The 20632-nt window shown below is 43.2% G+C and overlaps 1 protein-coding gene, 1 non-coding gene and 1 pseudogene across 3 annotated transcripts in view; 2 read left to right on the forward strand and 1 right to left on the reverse strand.

Annotated features, from left to right (window-relative positions):
* Positions 1 to 20632, reverse strand: part of NIM1K (NIM1 serine/threonine protein kinase) — an 85337-nt gene that overhangs the window by 25628 nt on the left and 39077 nt on the right. For both annotated transcript variants that reach the window (XM_008992103.5, XM_002745009.6), the window contains exon 2: positions 7711 to 8707. In XM_008992103.5, the coding sequence (XP_008990351.4) occupies positions 7711 to 8002 (292 nt within the window). In that variant the 5' untranslated portion in view covers positions 8003 to 8707. The remainder of the gene's footprint in view (positions 1 to 7710; positions 8708 to 20632) is intronic.
* LOC118151690 (5S ribosomal RNA) lies at positions 2552 to 2670 on the forward strand. The gene has a single exon (XR_004740129.1). It is a non-coding gene; the product is annotated as a 5S ribosomal RNA (ribosomal RNA).
* On the forward strand, positions 18490 to 19826 carry LOC100394453 (tubulin alpha-1A chain-like; annotated as a pseudogene).

Here is a 20632-nt window from a genome sequence, read left to right on the forward strand (position 1 = left end):
TCCTGTCTGTCTCCATTTAACTTCTCCAAGTTCTTTATCAGGCAAGAAGTCCTTACTCATCCCTAAAAGGTCCAGAACAAAATATCTGCTTACACACATATATACATACTTACATGCACATACACACACACACACACCACATAAATATATAGATATATATATATATTTATGTAAAGGAGGAAGGCCAGTTGCGGTAGCTCACACCTGGAATCCTAGGCTGAGATGGGTAAACTGCTTGAGCCAAGGGGTTCAAGGCAACAATAGGCTTTGATTGTACCACTGCACTCTAGCCTGGGCAACGGAGCAAAAAAAAAAAAAAAAACGAAGGAAGGAAAGAATGAATTAATAGATAAATAAAGTGGGAGGAAGAAAAGATCCTAGAAACACGAGAGTAGAGTAACAGGAGGAAGAAGTCAGAAGGGCACCAACAGAAAAAACCGCCCATATCTGCTGCCTCTTCTTTGTTTGTGGCAATAGATGGGACATAAAATATTCAGAAGCCAAGTGTGTCATCTCTTAAGAGAAATTTCTAATCAGCCTAAAAGGTGGCTCATGATGATTCTCAACCTTCCCTATCAGCTTGGAGAGCCCAAGGGAATTCCAAACTGTGAGCTATAAAAATAAACCCCAGCCAGCAGGGGCCCATATTGGAGCCTCCCTTCTAGAGATCCAGAGCAGTTGGTGCTTTGTATTTATTTATTTTTTAACTTTTTAGACTACTGTCCTGGGAGCTGCTTCTGGCACTGAAAGTCTCTGTTTTCCTGGGAATCTCCTCTATTAACTTATTCAAACTGTCCTTATATTCCTAGAAAACCTGATAACAATTCTGGGCAAGTTGGTTTGGTGTAGGGGCTATATTTGTACAAACCACTATCAATTTTTTGGCTTCTTTTTGCACATACTGTCTCAGAACCAGCGGGTGAGACTGTCTCTTTGACAACAGAGCTACTCTGCAGCAGGTTAGGTGTAGGAGGGCATGTCAATGAGGCCACACAAGGCACCCACCAGCGCAGCAGAAAAATGCCATGCTCTCTGAAACTTGGGGACAAGTATGAAGTTAATGTTGTAATACAAGAGATAAGAAGTCTATGGAACCCAAGAAGTAAGCCAGGATGTAAACACCAATTTTTTTGTTTCTGAGATGGAATCTCACTCTGTTGCCTGGGCTGGAGTGCAGTGGCATGATCTCGGCTCACTGCAACCTCTGCCTCCCAAATTCAAGTGATTCTCCTGCCTCAGCCTCCCAAGTAGCTGGTACTACAAGTGCACGCCACCATGCCTGGCTAATTTTTGTATTTTTAGTAGAGATGGGATTTAGCCATGTTGGCCAGGCTGATCTTGAACTCCTGACCTAGGATGATCCACCACCCTCGACCTCCCAAATTGCTGGAATTACACACATGAGCCACCACACTCAGTTATTCCACCTTTTTTCTTCTGTCCTTTCACATAATATCCTGTCTACAGAACTGGGCACTGTCTTGCTCCTGGCTTGTATAAACTTCTCTGCTTAGCCAGCTAATGTCTCTATGGTAGATATGTCTGTCTTCTCAGAGAAACTTCTTTGAACCTTTGGCTCGGCTGAGAGAATAGTGGCCCATGTGACTCAAGAGCTACAGCTCACTGACATGGGCAGGCCCTTGACTCAGAGGTAGCTCATTGTCAGCTGGCTAGTAAGCAAGTGTATTCTTTCTCTTTAAAATTGGAACTGAAACAGAATGAAACACGTGGGATGGAGATGGTCAATAAACCAGAGAGTTTTTGTAGATGTGGGCCTGGCAACAACCATTTTGGCCATGATGTGCCTTCCGATAATTAAGGGTGGAAAACCATTTTGCAGAAAGAGGTATAAATATAGAATGGATTCATCAAGGAAAGCAGAAATTAGAAAGCACACAGCACCAGAGAAAGTGAAGATGGAATGAATAACATCTTAACATCCGGCCCTACTTCCCTGCTGTGGGTCCACAGAATTCCCCTGTACTCAATACACCTCCTTCTATGTGAGTTCCTGTAAACAGGTTCTAAACCTCGGGCCAGCCTCTTCTGAGCCTTCATTTCCTCATCTGTGAAACATGTGAGGACTAGATGACGTCACTGCTTCCCAAAGTGGAACCTTTAAGACTCATGAGGCTGAAATGATTTTAGCACATGGAAACAGCCTTAAATAGCACTGAATCACAGCATAAAACATGATTCCCACTTCAGCTGTCCTTTAATTCTCCTAACTAAGGCAAAGAGAAAGTCTGAGATTGACTATTAGCATGTTTTTAAAATTACTTTCTCTTACTGGGTAATTTTCCTTGTTTTAATTTGTTTTATCTTTACCATCACCTTCTATTCATAGCAAGCGATACTTTTTTGTTATTAAATACTCTTTTGAAATAAGTTTAAGTAAAAAGTAAAGTAATAGCAATGACAGCTACCATTGTGAGTGGCTACTATGTCATGTACTTCACATATATTATTGCCAATTTCCCCAACAGATCTAAAAATCATTATCACTCTTTTATAGCTGAGGCAACTGAGGACTAAAGAGATTAATATGCCTGTCTATGGCCATACCACCCTGAACGTGCCCGATCTCGTCTGATCTTGGAAACTAAGCAGGGTCGGGCCTGGTTAGTACTTGGATGGGAGACCGCCTGGGAATACCGGGTGCTGTAGGCTTTAAATAAATAATAAATAAATAAAAGTAAAAGAGATTAATATGCCTAAAGTCGGAAGCCTAGTAAGTAACTGAATGAGTGTTTCAGATGGATTTGTCTGGTCCCCGAATCCACACTTTTCCTACTGTTCTATACTGCTTCCTTTCTATTGGAATCTGAACCCACACTCGTATGAAACTGCTTAAAGTTGGCCTAATGCAGTAGCCTTCGCTCAGATTAGCTCTGTGACCCTTCTGCAGCATTGGAAACTCTTTTCTGAATTCCTCTCCTTTTTTGGCTTTATCCAACTTCCCTTGTAACCTTCCAAATCACGTCTTCTGTCGCAATTTTTTGCCTTTCATTACCCTGGTGTTTTATCTTTTGTCTTTCACGCTGGCTCTAGGCCGCTGAAAAGCAACATTGGTCCCTATGAGATTTGAGTTACAGATAAATCTACTCTATGAGTTAGGATTCAAAAGCTGCTCTTTCAATCTGGTGCTGTGTGTTAACATTTTTCTTTTTCTTTTCTTCCTTTTTTTTTTTTTTTTTTTTTGAGACAGAATCTCGCTCTGTTGCCCAGGCTGGAATGCAGTGGCATGATCTCAGCTTACCACAACCCCCACCTCCTGAGTTCGAGTGATTCTCCTGCCTCAGCCTTCCAAGTAGCTGGGACTACAGGCCACCATGCCCAGCTAATTTTTGTATTTCTAGTAGAGATGGGGTTTCACTATGTTGGCCAGGCTGCTCTCTAACTCCTGACCTCGTCATCCACTTGCCTTAGCCTCCCAAAGTGCTGGGAATGCCTGCATGAGCCACTGTACCTAGCTGGCTATAACGTTTCAATGCATGCTCTCTGACCAAGACAGCTAACTTCTAGGAATGTATGCTGAGAGAAATCATAAACATATGCAAAGAAATATGGAAAAGGGTAATCTCTGTAGCATTCTCATTAACAGCGAAACTTTAGAAATGATCCAAATGTTAATTAATAGTAGCTAAGTTAAAGAATTTATGCTGCAGCTATATGTGAAACAATACATCCTCTTTCAAAGATGAGAGTATAGATAATAAATAGATATAGATATATAAACATATATATCGATATTGAAAAATATCTATATTTAATGACATGGAAAAAATATGGTGTTCATGGAACAACAGTGAATGGTCCCATTAGCATATTTAAAACTACTCCACATATAAAATGTCAACTAGGATGTAGAACTAGTTATTCATGTGAAAAGAGTTGCTCATCACCCTTCTCCACAGTCCCCCTCAGTGACTGCATCCATTTCCACAATCGATGCAAACTCTGGTCTGACCTCATGCCCATGCCCATGCCTGGTGCATGCAACTGCCCAGTAGACAGCTCCTTCTGGATGTCAGTGTTTTCACTCATCATTTTTCCTCCCACATCTGCTCTTTCTCCATATTTCCCTATTCTTATTAAAGGCATCACCCTTGTTTTGGTTCACACAGTCAACTAAAGCAAGGTCATTGCCTTCTTCCATCCTTCCATCTTCAGTGCTACATCCAATCAGTTACCAACTGTGATGGTTAATTTTATGTGTCAACTTAACTGGACCACGTAGTGCCCAGACATTTGGTTAAACATTATTCTGGGTGTGTCTGTGTGGGTGTTTTCTCGGTTGAAGACCTGAATAGAACAAAAAGACTGAGTAAACGGGAACTGCTTCTGCCTGACTGCCTTTACCTGGGACACTGGTCTTTCTTGGCCTTCAGACTCAAGCTGAACGTGGCTCTTCTTGGGTCATGAGCCTGTTGGTTTTCAGACTGGAATTTACACCATTGACTCTCCTGGGCCTCCAGCTTGCTGACTGTGAATCTTGGGGCAGTCTCCATAGTTGTGTGAGCCAATTCCTTGCATGTCTCTCTCTCTCTCTCTGTCTCTCTCTCTCTCTCTTCTATTGGTGCTGTTTCTCTGGAAAACACTGATTAACACACCAGTCCTCCAGATTCTTCTCTTTGGCGTCACCAGCTCTTCTTTTCTATTTTCACTGCCATCCACCTAGCTCAGGATATTCTTCCCTGTGGCTGGACCATCACCATGGATTCCGGATAGCTCCCTGTCTCCTGCATCTCTTGCTTTTCAACCTTCATCCTCATCACTATAGGGTTAATCTTCCAAAAGCCCAATTCTAATAACAAAAATTTTAAAGAGTCTTCATTGCGAGAAAAACAATCCAAAATCCTGGACCAGGCACAGTGGCTCACGCCTGTAATCCCAGCACTTTGGGAGGCCAAGGCAGGTAGATCACTTGAGGTCAGGAGTTTGAGACCAGACTGGCCAACGTGGTAAAACCCTGTCTCTACTAAAAATACAAAAATTAGCTGGGCGTGGTGGTGCACACCTCTAATCCCAGCTACTCAGGAGGCTGAGGCAGGAGAATCTCGTGAACCCGGGAGACAGAGGTTGCAGTGAGCTGAGATCGTGCCACTGCACTCCAGCCCGGGCAACAAGAGTGAAAAACTCTGTTTCAAAAAAAAAAAGGAAAACAATCCAAAATCCTTGGATAATGTTCAAAGTCCCCTATGATTCATCATCAGCTAAGGTTCCCAGCCCTTTACCCTACTTCTCCTATTGTTAGGGTAACTGTACTATATGCCATTTCCCCATATTAATGCTTTTGTTCATGTTCTCCTCTAACCCCCAACCCTTCTCTTCCTATACTCACCACCTATCCAAAATCTTATCCCTCCTTTAGGTGTAGCTGAAATTCAATCTTCACTTAAAGCCTTCCACAGTGTTCCTAAGGTGGAAGAGTCTCTTTTCTTCCTTTAAGCACATAGCTTTCCTCTTCTATGTTTTTCAAATTCTGGTTTGTATTATACTTATTTGTACATGTCTTCTCTTCCCTTATCTTTGAGGATGAAGGCTGTATCTATTTCATCTTTATATCCCCCAAGGCCTAATATAGTGCTTCTATTGTTCACCTAAATGAATAATAAATGAATGTTATCTCAAGTGAAATGAAATTTGAAAGTTAAATGTAGCATGAAAACCTGACACAGTATTTCATAACTGATTTTAAAGTACAAATGGTACCTGGATTATCCACTTGTGGCACACACCAGAAAAAGCACTATTTTAAAAGCTGTCTGCGGTATGTACACGTTGCTGTAGGGACATATATCTTAGTGTTACATGTCAATTAGAATCACCTAGGGCCAGGCATGGTGGCTCACATGTGTAATCCCAGCACTTTGGGAGGTTTAGGCAGGTGGATCGCGAGGTCAGACATTCGAGATCAGCCTGGTCAACATGGTGAAACCCCATCTCTATTAAAAATACAAAAAAATAGCCGGGTGTGGTGGTGCCCATCTATAATCCCAGCTACTCAGGAGGCTGAAGCAGGAGAATTGCTTGAACCCAGGAGGCAGAGGTTGCAGTGAGCCAAGATCTTACCACTGCACTCCAGCCCGTGCAACAGAGTGCGACTCTTGACTCAAAAAAAAAAATCTGGAGAGTTTTTAAATACTACCCATGCCCAGTCCCACTCTAGATCAATCACATAAGAAGCTCTGAGGGTGGGTTCTGGGCACTAATTCTCTTTTAAACCTTCCCAGGTGATTCTACTGTGCAGTCAGTTGAAAATTACGGCTGTAATGAATGGCAGCCTAACTGATCTCAATTTGTGTATTGGGATGGGCAGGAATGAACTTCTGATAAAGATACTTTAGTTGATCTTGGGTTGTACAAAGGCAAGGCTCATTAAGCAACTGCAAAATAAGGCCACTAACTAACATTTGTTGAGCAAGTATTAACCTTTATCATACCCTATGAAGTAAGCACTGTTACTAGCTGCATTTTAGAAATGAAGTATCTAAGGCTCAGACAAGTACTTTAATTTACCCAGATGAGTAAGTAGAGTAGCTAAGATGTGAAGACATGAACCCAGATACACAGGCTGCAGAGCAAGAGTATAGAAGAAGTGAAACTCAAGTGACGTGGGAGTGTGGGGGGAGTACATGTATGCACACATGTGTGTGGAGATTTTTCTACGAAGGCCTAGCACAGGGATTGGAGGGGCATGGGATCGGGATTGGAGAACATAAGGAAGTAAAAGACAACTCTAATGAAAGGAAAGAGAGGTCTTGGAGACATGGTGGCTGGCCGAGTCCAAGCAGAGAAAATGTCAGTCAGGGACTCTCAGGAGATGGTAGAGTCCATGGGTTTTTAGGACTCGGTCAATTATGCCAAGTCGCAAGTGTTCTGTTTCTATCTTGTAAGTCCCTTATGATAATCCCCAGACTTCTGCTAAGTTAGAAGTACCTTGGGGAAGTGCCCACAATGGAGTCGGAGCAGCAGAGGGGTGCTGGGCTCTCCATATGATTTCTCCTTGAGGCCAAAGTGCTGGGCACTGCTAGTCCAGAATCCCAAATTGACCGGTAGCCAAGCAAATGTAGGGTGAGGAGCCAAACAATGAGAGCAAGGACAGGGTGGAGCAAGGACTGAACAGAAAAGGTCCTGAGATCAAAGCCCTTTCTCTCAAATATGACAGAAGTAGCAGCCTCTGAATGGAAGGAAAACTGGACCCTGCTATCCAGAGACAGTGGCCATCAGGAGGTCTTCTGTGCGGCTCTGTGCCACACTGTGCCATTGTCACTGAGACACAGATATAAATGGAAGCTATAAATATGGGCTTGGGAGATGAGGTGGCTTGGTTCCAAGCCAAACTCCTCTTCTTAAAGGGCTCACTGGAGAGGACAGATTCTTCTCATGTTTGAGTGGGTTTCATCTGCATGGTATAGGGAAAGGGATGTTGGAGTCAAAAACATCTAAGATTGAACTGCTCAAGACACATTTACCTTCTTTGGATCTCACTTTGTCTATCTGCAAAATGGAAAAAAATATTGACCTCATAAGGTTACTGTGAAAATTAACTGAGAAGACCACAGAAGGCAGCTGGCATGGGATCTGGCCCTTTCAGGGGCTCCACTGAGATCACTTAACTTGCTTCCTCGGCCCTGGCCACCTAACCCTGCTCCTATGCCAGGTCCCAATACTGCCAGGGATGACCTTTGGGAAATCAGATCCTACCTTTGGTTAGGGAGTGAATCCCGAGCTTCACTTGGGAGAAGTTTCCACTTCCGATTTCGCCTCGAATTCGGTAGAAGCCTATCCGTTTCCCCAGCGTGATCTCCTTCACCACCTTCTCATCCTGGGACATGTCCTGTGTCAGTTTCTCGAAGGGCGTCAGCTGGCGGGGCTGTCCCTCCTCGCCCTCCTTGCTGCTCTCGGTCTGACAGCCACTTTCTACGCTGTCGCGCCGATCCCACCGGGCATAGCGGGGGTTCACCAGGCCACCTCCATTCGTGTACACTGCAGTCATCGTCCACGGGGACTCACGTCTCCATCTCAGCAAAGAGCCACCAATCAAGGGCAGGTTGTGCAGGAGCAGAAGAGGCTCAGGGTGGGAGATGCCAACTGAGGACAGCAGGTGCCCAGAGTTCAAGAGAGTTTTCCTGAGAGCTGAGCAGCCTCCCTGTCAGCTTCAGTGAGAGGAGGGCAGTGAACCTGGTAGCCAAGACTGCCCAGCCCAGCCAGTAGCTGCCCGCCTCACTCAAGACATATCCCACTTTCCCTCACATTGAACTTGTAAGCTCTAGCTGTGCAATTAGGCACACGTTACATACCCACTGCCCTGATGGGACTCCAGGAACTTTCTGGCCACATGTGGAGTCTGATGCTTTGTGGTAGGTGGCTGTGCCCCAGGACAAAGGCTTCTGTTTGCTATTCCCCTTGATGGCCAGAAAATCTTGCACTCTGGTGTGTAAAAGCCCCTGGGAGGCCCCCAAGTCCCTGCTGCTGAAACTCATTTCTGACCTTCATTTCGTGCTTCTCTTGCTGCCAGGCCGCAGAGCCCTGGAGACCTATTAATCTGGACCCCAGGAAAGAAGAAACTTGCAAATCAGCCTTCTGGTCACACAGGCAGCCAGAGAAGGATTAAATCCCTGTGATGTCACTTTAGCCGGCCTTTATTTAGATGAGCCTTCCTCTAAGCCGTGAGCTGTCTTGAAAATTTGGCTGGTTCAACCTAAGAATAGATAGTAAGAAAATTATTAGCCTATGCTAATGTACTGTACAGGATTTATAATGAATGTGAAACTGCTTTGTAAGCACTGATCTAAAAGTACTCCACAAATTTAAGTTATGCCTCATGTCAGTGGTAGATACTTGATTACATGTGATTTAGTAAGAAGAAAAAAGTATATACACACACCCCTCAACCTATATTTTAGAAAAGCCCATACAGTCTGTACATATTTCCAGCAAAACAATTTTTCTATTCCTTAAAGTTTAGGAAAATACACATATTGCCTTGTATTGCTTTAAAACCAAATTTTAAAAATAATATGATAGCAATGATGACAAAGATTCTGGATTACTACTGGTTTTCAAAATTTCTCATATTTATTCAAATAATAATATTTTATCTCCTTTACTACTTTATGTTCTTATACAACTTGTCTTATGCTAGTTGTTTCCACTCTTTCTTTCTATGTCTCATTCTATGACAAAGGCTGATTTTTCCTCCTATGTTTACTTTTTGAGTTTTTCTGAGCAGGTGTCAGCGTCCAGGCCCAGCATCTTATTTTTAAGATGTGGAAAAGGAAGGTTTACAGCATTGCCAGTGATAAGAAGTGCTGCCCAATTATGATGTCTTCTGGATGTTTTTTTCTGCACCCTCCAGTAAGAAATACTCTCTTCCTCTCTGAATCCCCACAGCACTTCTTGCATTTTCCAAAATGTCCCATCTCAATGAAGGTGGGAACTGGGTTTGACTCATGTGTATATGTCCTGCTCCCTTCCTCTTTCCCTCAAAACAGAGTGGAAGGTTTTACATACAGAAAGTGTTTACTGGCCTGGCGTGGTGGCTCATGACTGTAACCCCAGCACTTAGGCTGAGGTGGGCGGGTCACAAGGTCAAAAGATCGAGGCCATCCTGGCCAACATGGTGAAATCCCATCTTTACTAAAAATACAAAAATTAGCCAGATGTGGTGGCAGGTGCCTGTAGTCCCAGCTACTCAGGAGGCAGAGGCAAGAAAATCACTTGAACCCAGGAGGCGGAGGTTGCATTGAGCCGAGATCGTACCACTGCACTCCAGCCTGGTGACAGAGTGAGACTCCATCTCAAAAAAAAAAAAAAAAAAAGTGTTTGCTAAATAAATGTGTGTTAAACTTGATTTTTGGACTTGAACATTCCAAATTGAAAATCTGACTGAAAACATGAGAGAATCCATACTTGGAAGTATGGATTTCTAACTCTGTTCAATAATATCACATTATTACAATTAGGTATAAATAAGGTTTCCTAACTCTATACTTAAGGTTAAGTATGGGGTTGCCAAATAAACATACTTAAGGGAAGTAAAGAGGGGGTTGATGCCCAGTACTGCTCCTATTTCTGGATAGGGAGAAAGGAATCTGGAAGAAGGATGAAGAACAGAGGCTTAACAGGGGCCAGGTATCAGTAACTAAGCACATCTCTAGGTTAGAGACTGATTAGAATGTTTTTAAAAACTTTTTTTTTTTTATTTTTTTAAAGCAGTTCTCCTGCCTCAGGCTCCCGGGTAGCTGGGACTACAGGCGGGCACCACCATGCTCAGGTACTTTTAGTAGAGATGGGGTTTCACCTTGCTGGCCAGGCTGGTCTCGAACTACTGACCTTGTGATCTGCCTGTGACAGCCTCCCAAAGTGCTAGGATTACAGGCATGAGCCACTGTGCCTGCCTAAAAACATTTTTAAGATAAAATTCCCTTTAGCAGGGTGCAGTGGTGTGCACCTGTAGTCTCAGATACTCGAGAGCCTGAGGTGGGAGGATGGCTTGAGCCCAGGACCTGGAGGTTGCAGTAAGCCAAAATCAAGCCACTATACTCCAGCCTGGGTGACAAAGCCGGACTCTGTCTTAAAAAAACAAAACCAAATGAAAAAGGTAAAGGTTCTTAATTAAAGTGAGGAAATACACACACACACAAATTAAAGTGAGGAAAATCTAAGTCACTAATTCTTCTTCCTTTTCTTTACCCACCTCCACCTCCCAAAGTGCTGGGATTACAGGTGTGAACCACAGTACTCAGCAAAAATCACTGATTCTTAATTATCCTGGGGTCACAAACTCCTTTGAAGGCTAACAAAACCTATGACCCTATCGTCAGGAAAAAAAAAAACAAACCCTCACTCGTACAATTTGCATCCAAATTTAAGACGACATTCTGAAACCCATCTGGTTAAGAATCTCTGTGAAGGTCAAGTGGCACTAGATCTCCCCAGATTCATGGCAGAAAAACACCATGCAGCCTATAAGAGACTAGAATGAAGTAGCAATTCTGCAAGAAACTTTAGCTTAACCTAAGGAAAAAGAAAATAAAGTTTTTCAATAGAATGCAGTGCTTGAGGCCAGCCACGATAGCTCACACCTGTAATCCCAGCACTTTGGGAGGCCAAGGCGGGAGAATCACAAGGTCAGGAGTTCGAGACCAACCTGGCCAACATGGTGAAACCCCATCTCTACTAAAAATACAAAAATTAACCAGTTATGGTGGTGGGCACCTATATTCCCAGCTACTCGGGAGGCTGAGTCAGGAGAATCGCTTGAACCCAGGAAGCGGAGGTTGCAGTGAGCCAAGACCATGCCATTGCACTCCAGCCTGGGCAACAGAGCAACACTCCATCTCACCAAATAAAAAAAGAATGCAGTCTAACAGACTCTGTGAAGAACTTGCTGATTCTGTGTCCTCATTACTGTGCTGTCCTTGTCACTGACATACTTGAACCACAACTACATAAGCACCAGGAGGGCACCAGGTGCAGTGGTTCACACCTGTAATCCCAGCACTTTGGGAGGCTAAGGCAAGCGGATCACCTGAGGTCAGGAGCTCAAGACCAGCCTGACCAACATGGCGAAACCCTGTCTCTACTGAAAATACAAAAAATTAGACGAGTGTGTAGTGCATGCCTGCAATCCCAGCTACTTGGGAGGCTGAGGCAGGAGAATTGATTGAACCCGGCAGGCGGAGGTTGTAGTGAGCCAAATTGCTCCATTGCACTCCAGCCTGAGCAACAAGTGTAAAACTCCATCTCAAAAAAAAAAAAAAAGAAAAGAAAAGAAAAAAGAATAAGAGAGGAGTTGGCAGCTGAAAAATGTCAACACATTTTTGGGAGATGGAAAGAAAGTTGGTGGTAAGCAACCTGCCAAAGACAGTGAAGAAAACTGCAACCTCGATTCACCTTTCTGAGTGCTCAAAAATGGCTTCAAACTATAAGAAATCAAGTACCTCAAAGGTTGGGGGAAGAAAGCAGGATAAAAATCATGGAAATTGTTTGAAGGTAGAGCAGTGAGACCCACCCCCTGCCCCCCACCCCTTGCACCAGCCTTTCCCTCCTCAAAGACAGGTTGTTACTTTCTCTACCCGACCCCTAGCTCAGGAACACAAGGCACAGGAGAGGATTAGCTAAAAGTCTGGGTTGTAGAATCCCTCATTTCCTTCTTCTCCCTGCACTCTGTTTCCAGAATGGAGGAAAACAAGCATATAAACCTCTAGGTTGGCTATTCCTCTTTTGAATAGACTAGCTCAAGAGAAAAGACTTTCTGAAACCTACATTTGAAAGTTCTCCATCAGAAAAGCCACCCAGCCATCTACAGCACAATCCTCCAGGTGCCAGTTTCATGCACTCGCAGGGAACTTCCAACCAGGTTTCAGTGCCTTCCACTTAGAATGAATGTTCAGTCAAGAAGTATGGAGGCACCTGAAGAAAGACTCCAAAATCAAAGAAAGAAACCATGCTCAACCTAAACAATGACCTCTACAACTAAAAGGAACTTGAAGGAAACAGAGCACCACGAGGAAGCAGAAGACAAAAGATAAGGTATTGAATCCATAAAACCAGAACAAAATGCAAAAAAAAAAAAAAGGTCAGGCGCAATGTCTCACACCTGTAATCCCAACACTTTGGGAGGCCGAGGCGGGTGGATCATGAGGTCAGGAGTTCAAGACCAGCCTGCCCAACATGGTGAAACCCCATCTCTACTAAAAATACAAAAATTAGTCAGGCGTGGTATCAGGTGCCTGTAATCCCAGCTACTCAGGAGGCTGAGGCAGAGAATTACTAGAATGTGGGAGGCAGAGGTAGCAGTGAGCTGAGATGGTACCACCACCATACCCCAGCCTGGGCAACAGAGCGAGACTCTGTCTCGTAAAAACAAAACAAAACAAAATTTAAAGACAATTCACACAAGAAAGAGCTATCCTGGAAATTAAAGAATTCAATTGAAGAATTGCGAAAGAAAAATCTAGAAGAGATAAGTAATATAGAAGACACAAAAACTGGGTAATCAATTCAGAAAGTCTAACATCTAATTATTAGAATTTCTGGGGAGGGGCGCAAAAAAAAAGAATTTCCACTTATACTATTTTGCTCCCAGTAAAGTAAAACATATGGTTTCTATTGTACCTGAATTGCCAGCAAATCTCAGAAATTAAAAAATAGCATAGTCAGAAAAACTCTGAGTTCTCATGACTTCTAATAGAATAAAAAAGTAGAAGGAAAAATCTAAAAGAAAAGATAAATCCTGTTTGGGTGTGTGTATCTATGAGTATTTAAATGCACATTTTTATTTTGCATAATTTTTTTCCTAGAGATTTTCCTTAGAAATCTAGAAAATAGGAGTTCTGAGCACAGGTTGTGGGGTTGCTCTAAATGGCACGTGTTTTTGACTACTTTCTAGTAGAGTCCAAAACGCCAAGCTTCATCATGTTGAAAACTAAGCAAATAATGAAAGTGATCACATACCTAATTGAAAATGAAATTTCAGATGTTAGTGAGTTTTTGGTTGTTGTTCTTTTGCCTTTTGCCCTTTTGATTTTGACCAATTTTTACGGACATTAATGAGAGCTTAGAAACTCAACCAGACAGAAATATAGTCATATCACTGCAGATCAAAGCCTCTGAAGGGGGCAGAATGTTCCTTAATTATTAGCCTGCTGTTGCTATATAGCAATCATTAAATAAGATCAAAGAAAACAGAGCTTATTTGGTTACTCATTTCCTTGACTTGTAACTCACTGTGAAAATAGTATCAATGAAAACCATCTCACCTTTGTTCTCTCTTTCTGAGTTTAACTTACAAAACTTCTGGGCAAGCCTCCGAGGCAACCTCTTCATTTGGTTGACAAGGCCAGGATTGGTTTGCTTAAAGGAAAATCTGGGTTTTCTCTATGTGTGGCAACAAGATTCAGTGAAGCCAGTCCCTAGTTATAATTCTTCTCGGGCAGGTACACCCTCAGGGAGAATAATTAGCAAATTCATCTCATTTGAAAATCTATTTTACCATTTAGAAATCATTTCCACCATCTTAGCTTTTAGCTCAGCTCTTTATTTCTCAATACACAGGTCAAGATCACCATGAGGTGCAGTGGGGAAATTCCAAAGCAAATAGAAAAGTAGTGAGTGTGGGTTGATTCCTAGAACAGTAGTTCTGCTCTGTGACACCACCTCTCTCCTACTTGGTCTCAGAGGGAGGCCACTCAGCCCAGGTCTCCCCTGATCCAGTTCACACCCAGCATCCAGGAACAGTCCATCCAGTCTGATGAGTTTCCATCAGCTCTTCCCGTATATACTTCCAACACACTTAAGTTCCCTTTGCCATCAATGCCTCAGACTCAAATGCCTAGGAGGACAGTGCAGGAGTTCTGTCAGTGACCTAGTACAATGCCTATGCCTGGCGTGGTGAGGCAGCCCTTCCTCAGCTCCAGTCAGGGCAGGCATGCCAGAATGCAGGCTTACTTTTGCCAAGTCTTTTAATTTTTTAAAAGAAACTGGCAATCAAGATTTTTTTGGTACACGCTCAGTTTTTTATTTTTTGTTTGTTTGTTTTTTTAATTTAGAGGCAGGGTGTCGCTGTGTTGCCCAGGCTGGTCTTGATCTCTTGGCCTCAAGATATTCTTCTGCCTCAGCTTCCCTGTAGCTGTGATTACAGGTGCAATCCACCCATCATGACTGGCAACTCAATTTTTTTTTAATGTTTATGTTTTTTAGTGTTTTGTTTTGTTTCTTGGTTTTTGTTTGACACAGGATTTCACTCTGTCGCCCAAGCTGGAGTACAGTGGGGCAATCACAGCTCACTGCAGACTTGACATCCCAGGGCTCAGGTGATTTTCCCACCTCAGCCTCCCGAGTAACTGGGACTACTGGTACACACCACCATGCCCAGTTAATGCTTGTATTATTGTAAAGAAAGGGTTTCACCATGTTGCCCCGGCTTGTCTACAACTCCTGGGCTCAAGTAATCCACCCACCTTGGCCTCCCAAAGTAGCTGGGATTACAGGCATGAGCAACCATGCCCTTCAACTCTCCATTTTTAAAGGAGGGATTAAATATTTTTACAACACTGGCCAAGTGAAACTGAAGTGTCAGGCTGGATTTGGCCTCCAGCTTGGCAGTTTATAGGCTCTGTTCTAGGTTTCATGGGAGAATTTTCCAAAAGGAAGAGGGGAAGGAACAGTTCATAGGTACATAGTCAAATACATCTGGAACTGCTGCACATTATACTCCTCTTAGATATTTGCATTAGTACCTTTGAGTCTTGTCATTTTAAAACCACTACACGCAAATAAATGTCTGTTTAACTCAGTGTTCCCCAAGTTTATGTAACCATCTAATTCATCCTTACTGAATACATTCTTGTCATTGATATTTTTCTTATTATGCTAACCTCAGAGGTGGACAAAGCTGTCAAATATCTGTAAGAATTTAGATCCCATCAGGGAAATTATGAAAATAATTCAATATAGAATGAAACAGAAGAGATAGTTTGAGTTTAATCTACCAGTGCAGCAGATGAGCAGGGGAGCTACCCATCTGTGGGGTCTGAGATGACACAATAGCTTAATGACCAAGTATCTCTTAACCTTGGGAAGATTTTGTGTTAAAAACAGAAATGTGGCTGCACACGGTGGCTCACACCTGTAATCCCAGCACTTTGGGAGGCTGAGGCAGGCAGATCATGAGGTAAAGAGATTGAGACCATCATGGCCAACATGGTGAAACCCGGTCTCTACTAATATACAAAAATTAGCTGGGCGTGGTGGCACATGCCTGTAGGCCCAGCTACTTGGGAGGCTGAAGCAGGAGAATCATTGAACCCAGGAGGTGGAGGTTGCAGTGTGCTAAGATGATGCCATTGCACTCCAGCCCGTGTGACAGTGCAAGAATCCGTCTCAAAATAAATAAATAAATAGCATTGAATTAAATGTATTTAAAAGCACATAAGGTTCACCCTTGTCTATATATATGTATATTTTTGGTTTGTTTGTTTTTGAGACAGAGTCTCACTCTGTCTACCAGGCTGGAGTCCAGTGCCACAATCTCAGCTCACTGTGACCAGGTTCAAGTGATTCTCTTGCCTCAGTCTCCTGAGTCGCTGAGACTACAGGTGCATGCCATCACACCTGGCTGATTTTTGTATCACCATATTGGCCAGGCTGGTCTCAAACTCCTGACCTCATGATCTACTCACCTCAGCCTCCCAAAGTGCTGGGATTACAGGCGTGAGCCACCATGCCTGGGCTCTCTATATGTTTAAATCATTATATTTGTAAGAATTACTAATATTCTGAAAGCATTTTTGTTATCAAAGTTTTTAAAAAGGAAATTAAACATGTTATAAATGCAATTTAAAAGGGTTATAAGGTTTCACCAAGCTTTGAATGGGAGCAAAGATAAATCCTTAAAAATGATTGTCAAATAAAATAATATGTCTGGTCTTTGCTTTAAAATAATCAGGAGACCAGGCATGGTGGCTCACGCCTGTAATCCCAGAACTTTGGGAGGCCAAGGTGGGCAAATCACGTGAAGTCAGGAGTCTGAGACCAACCTGGCCAACATGGCAATGCCCTGTCTCTACTAAAAATACAAAAATTAGCTGAGTATGATGACAGGTGCCTGTAATTCCTGCTACTCAGGAGGCTGATGCAGGAGAATCGCTTGAACCCGGGAGGCGAAGGTTGCAGTGAGCGGAGATCACGCCACTGCACTCCAGCCTGGGTGACAGAGCAAGACTGGGTCAAAATAAAACAGAATAAAAATAAATCCCCATCCCCATGTTAGACAGGCTTGTTTTCAACTCCCGACCTCAGCTGATTTACCCACCTTGGCTTCCCAAAATGCTGGGAATATAGGCATGAGCCACCATGCCCAGCCAAGAGAATTTAAGTTAAACAAGATTAACCATGAGCTGGGAATTTTTTCTGCTAGGTGGTGAGTACATGGTGGGTTGTAATATTCTGTATCCCATTTTTGAGTATATCTAAAATTGTTTCTAATACATTTTAAAAAATAATTGTTAAAATTTGCCACATCAACCATGCACAGTGGCTCACACCTGTATCCCAGCACTTTGGGAGGCTGAGGTGGGCGGATCACCTGAGATTGGGAGTTTGAGACCAACATGGAGAAACCCCATCTTTACTAAAAATACAAAATTAGTCGGCTGTTGTGGCACGTGCCTGTAATTCCAGCTACTCGGGAGGCTGAGGCAGGAGAATTGCTTGAACTCGGGAGGCAGAGGTTGCAGTGAGCTGATACCACACCATTGCACTCCCGCCTGGGCAAGAAGAGGGAAGCTCCATCTTTAAAAAAAAAAAATGCCACATCAAAAGATATAACATTTGTAATAAAATGCTAGGCATTTACAACAGGCAACAGCGCTCATTTAATGCATGCATGATTGACTGAATGAATGAATGACACATGACAACTCTGTAAAATGAGGTGTTGTCTTTTACTTTTCACAGATACAAAAACCAAAACCAAAACTAAGGCCATCTGGAGTTAAGGCAGTTGCCCTTGATTTCTTGACTGTTAGCTCTATGAAAGTGAAAATTGTGTATTGAAGTAAACATTACAACATGTGAAACCATGAATTTCAAACATCTGAGGAAGAGAATGAAGTCATGTCCCAATAGAAACACTGCAGAAACTCAGGTCCTTCCCTGTAAAAATTTAATCTCATTTATAATTCATTTCCAAAACATAAATATTCCCATCTTCTCTGAGGACCTATGCCTGCCTCCAAACAAAAGGAACAGCATTAAGATACTGAATGGAATCATGCACTGAATCACAAGAAGGTGGCCCTGAGCAGCAAAACAAAATGTATTCTTCATCTGCTCAGAAATAACTAATTTAGGAAATGGTGCGGGAACACTCATGCCCATTTGCAGCTTATGGTTTATTTTTAGGGAATTAAAAATATTTGTAAGTCAAAGCAGAAACTGCTCTTTTGCTGCCTTATAACTTTCTTCAGCTCTAATGTAGTGTGCTAAGAAGCAGAGAACACTTGAGTGACGCCCTTAAGGGATGTTAGAAAAACCTTTCATATTTGAGCAAGACTCAAGAAAATCTATCACGGTAACAGGCAGCAAGGCTATGGTCATGGGGAAGGAGAAGAGTGTTGTGAAACAAAAGCTTATAGTTTTATCATCATAAAATCTTTAAGTGGATTTGAAACCTTTATTAAGAGCCTCTCATACCTGGTAAGTGATCCCTTCACACAGAATAAGCAACCCATCTGATAATTTTTAAATATTTACCCAGCACTGGAGGCAAGTGAGAGGTGGAAGTTGTTAAGGACAGGAGGAAAATTAAGTGGTTTTTTTTTTAAGTGTCACTCTCGCCTTAGAAGAAGGAAAGAAAATAATAGGCAGATACTCTTACATCGACCACCTAAGAGTCACACTATGAGAAGCCACAACCTCTCCTCCTCATTCCCCACCATCTGCTGGGCAGCTGCAAAGCAGCAACCATGTGTGAGTGCATCTCCATCACATCGGTCAGGCTGGTGTTCAGGTTGGCAATGCCCGCTGGGATCCCTACTGCCTGGAACATGGCATACAGCCTAACGGCTAGATGCCAAGTGACAAGACTACTCGGGAGGAGATGACTCTTTCAACACCTTCTTCAGTAAGAATGGTTCTAGCAAGCTTGTGCCCAGGGCAGTGTTTGTAGACCTGGAACCCACTGTAATTGATGAAGTTTGCACTGGCACCTACCACCAGCTCTTCCACCCTGAGCATCTCACCACAGACAAGGAAGATGCTGCCAATAACTATGCCTGAAGGCACTGCACCATTGGCCAGGAGATCACTGACCTCGTGTTGGACCAAATCTGTAAACTGGCTGACCAGTGCACAGTTCTCTCGGGCTTCTTGGTTTTCCACAGCTTTGGTGCAGGAACTGGTTCTGGGTTCACCTCCCTGCTCATGAAACAACTTTCAGTTGATTATGGCAAAAAGTCCAAGCTGGAATTCTAAATTTACTCAGTGCCCCAGGTTTCCACAGCTGTAGTTGAGCCCTACAACTCCATCCTCACCACCCACACCCTGGAGCACTCTGATTGTGTCTTCAGGGTAGACAATAAGGCCATCTATGACATCTGTCATAGAACCTTGATATCGAACACCCAATCTGTACTGAAGAGGTTGATACGTCAAATTCTGTCCTCCACTACTGCTTCCCTGAGATTTGATGGAGCCCTAAATGTTGATCTGACAGAATTCCAAACCAACTTGGTGCCCTATCCCTGCATCCATCTCCCTCTGGACACATATGCCCCATCATTTCTGCTGAGAAAGCCTACAATGAAACAGCTTTCTGTAGCAGAGACTGCCAGTGCTTGCTTTGAGCCTGCCATGCAGATGATGAAAGGTGAGCCTTGCCATGGTAAAGACATGGCTTGCTGCCTTTTGTACCATGGTGACGTGGTTCCCAAAGATGTCAATGCTGCCATTGCCACCATCAAGAGCAACTGTACTGCCCAGTTTGTCATTTGGTGCCCCCCTGCCTTCAAGGTTGGCATTAACTACCACCCCTCCCACTGTGGTGACTGGTGGAGACCTGACCAAGATACAGAGAGCTCTGTGCATGCTGACCGATACCACAGCCATTGCTTAGGCCTGGGCTCGCCTGGACCACATGTTTGACTTGATGTATGCCAAGCGTGCACAGGTGTTCACTGGTACGTAGGTGAGGGAAGGGAGGATGTAGAGTTTTCTAAGCCCATGAGGACATGACTGCCCTTAAGAAAGATTACGAGGAGGTTGGTGTGGATTCTGTTAAAGGAGAGGGCGAAGAAGAAAGAGAGAAATACTAAAGTGAAAATGTCACACAGGTGCCGCTTTTACAGGGAAGCTTATTCTATTCTAAACATTGAAAAGTTGTGGTCTGATCAGTTAATTTGTATGTAGCAATGTATGCCCTCATATACAATTACTGATCTATGCTTTAAAACATGAATGCTTTTACAGACTCAGGGGCTGAGTCAGAGAGCTAAAGAGATGGCTTTAGCTCTCACACCACCACAAATTCTTCATTAGTCCTCATTCTTTGCAATAGCTAAGAAAATTATATATCTGTAAATACAGATAGATAAAGAGAGAAATAGAGTTTCACTCTGTCACTCAAGCTGGACTACAGTAATGAGATCATGGTTCACTGTGGCCTTGAACTCCTGGACTCAAGCAATCCTCCCAACTCAGCGTCCTGAGTAGCTAAGACAACAGCTTGCATGGACATGCCCAGCTAATTTTTTATTTTTTGTAGAGATGGGGTGTCACTATGTCTCCCAGGCTGGTATTGAACTCCTGACCTCAAGTGATACCCCCTGCCTCAGTCTCTCAAAGTCCTGCAATGATAGATCCACAGTACCCAGCCAAGAAAATAATATATTTTTTGATTAGTGTAAAGTGTCATACAAATACAGAGGCTTATGCCTCGTCTAGTAACATTACTATTCCAAGACACACCGATACAGAAGTGCTGGAGACACTACTGGGTGTCAGGACAGGCCATGTGCATATGCATGTAGTGTGCATTTGTACATGCACAAAAAAAGCTCTGGTAAAATGCAGATTGAACTAGTGGGTAACAATGGGGGAGGAAGCGCGTGGTACAGAATTA

This window comes from Callithrix jacchus, chromosome 2 (genome assembly GCF_049354715.1).
Source record: "Callithrix jacchus isolate 240 chromosome 2, calJac240_pri, whole genome shotgun sequence".
NCBI lineage: Eukaryota > Metazoa > Chordata > Mammalia > Primates > Cebidae > Callithrix > Callithrix jacchus.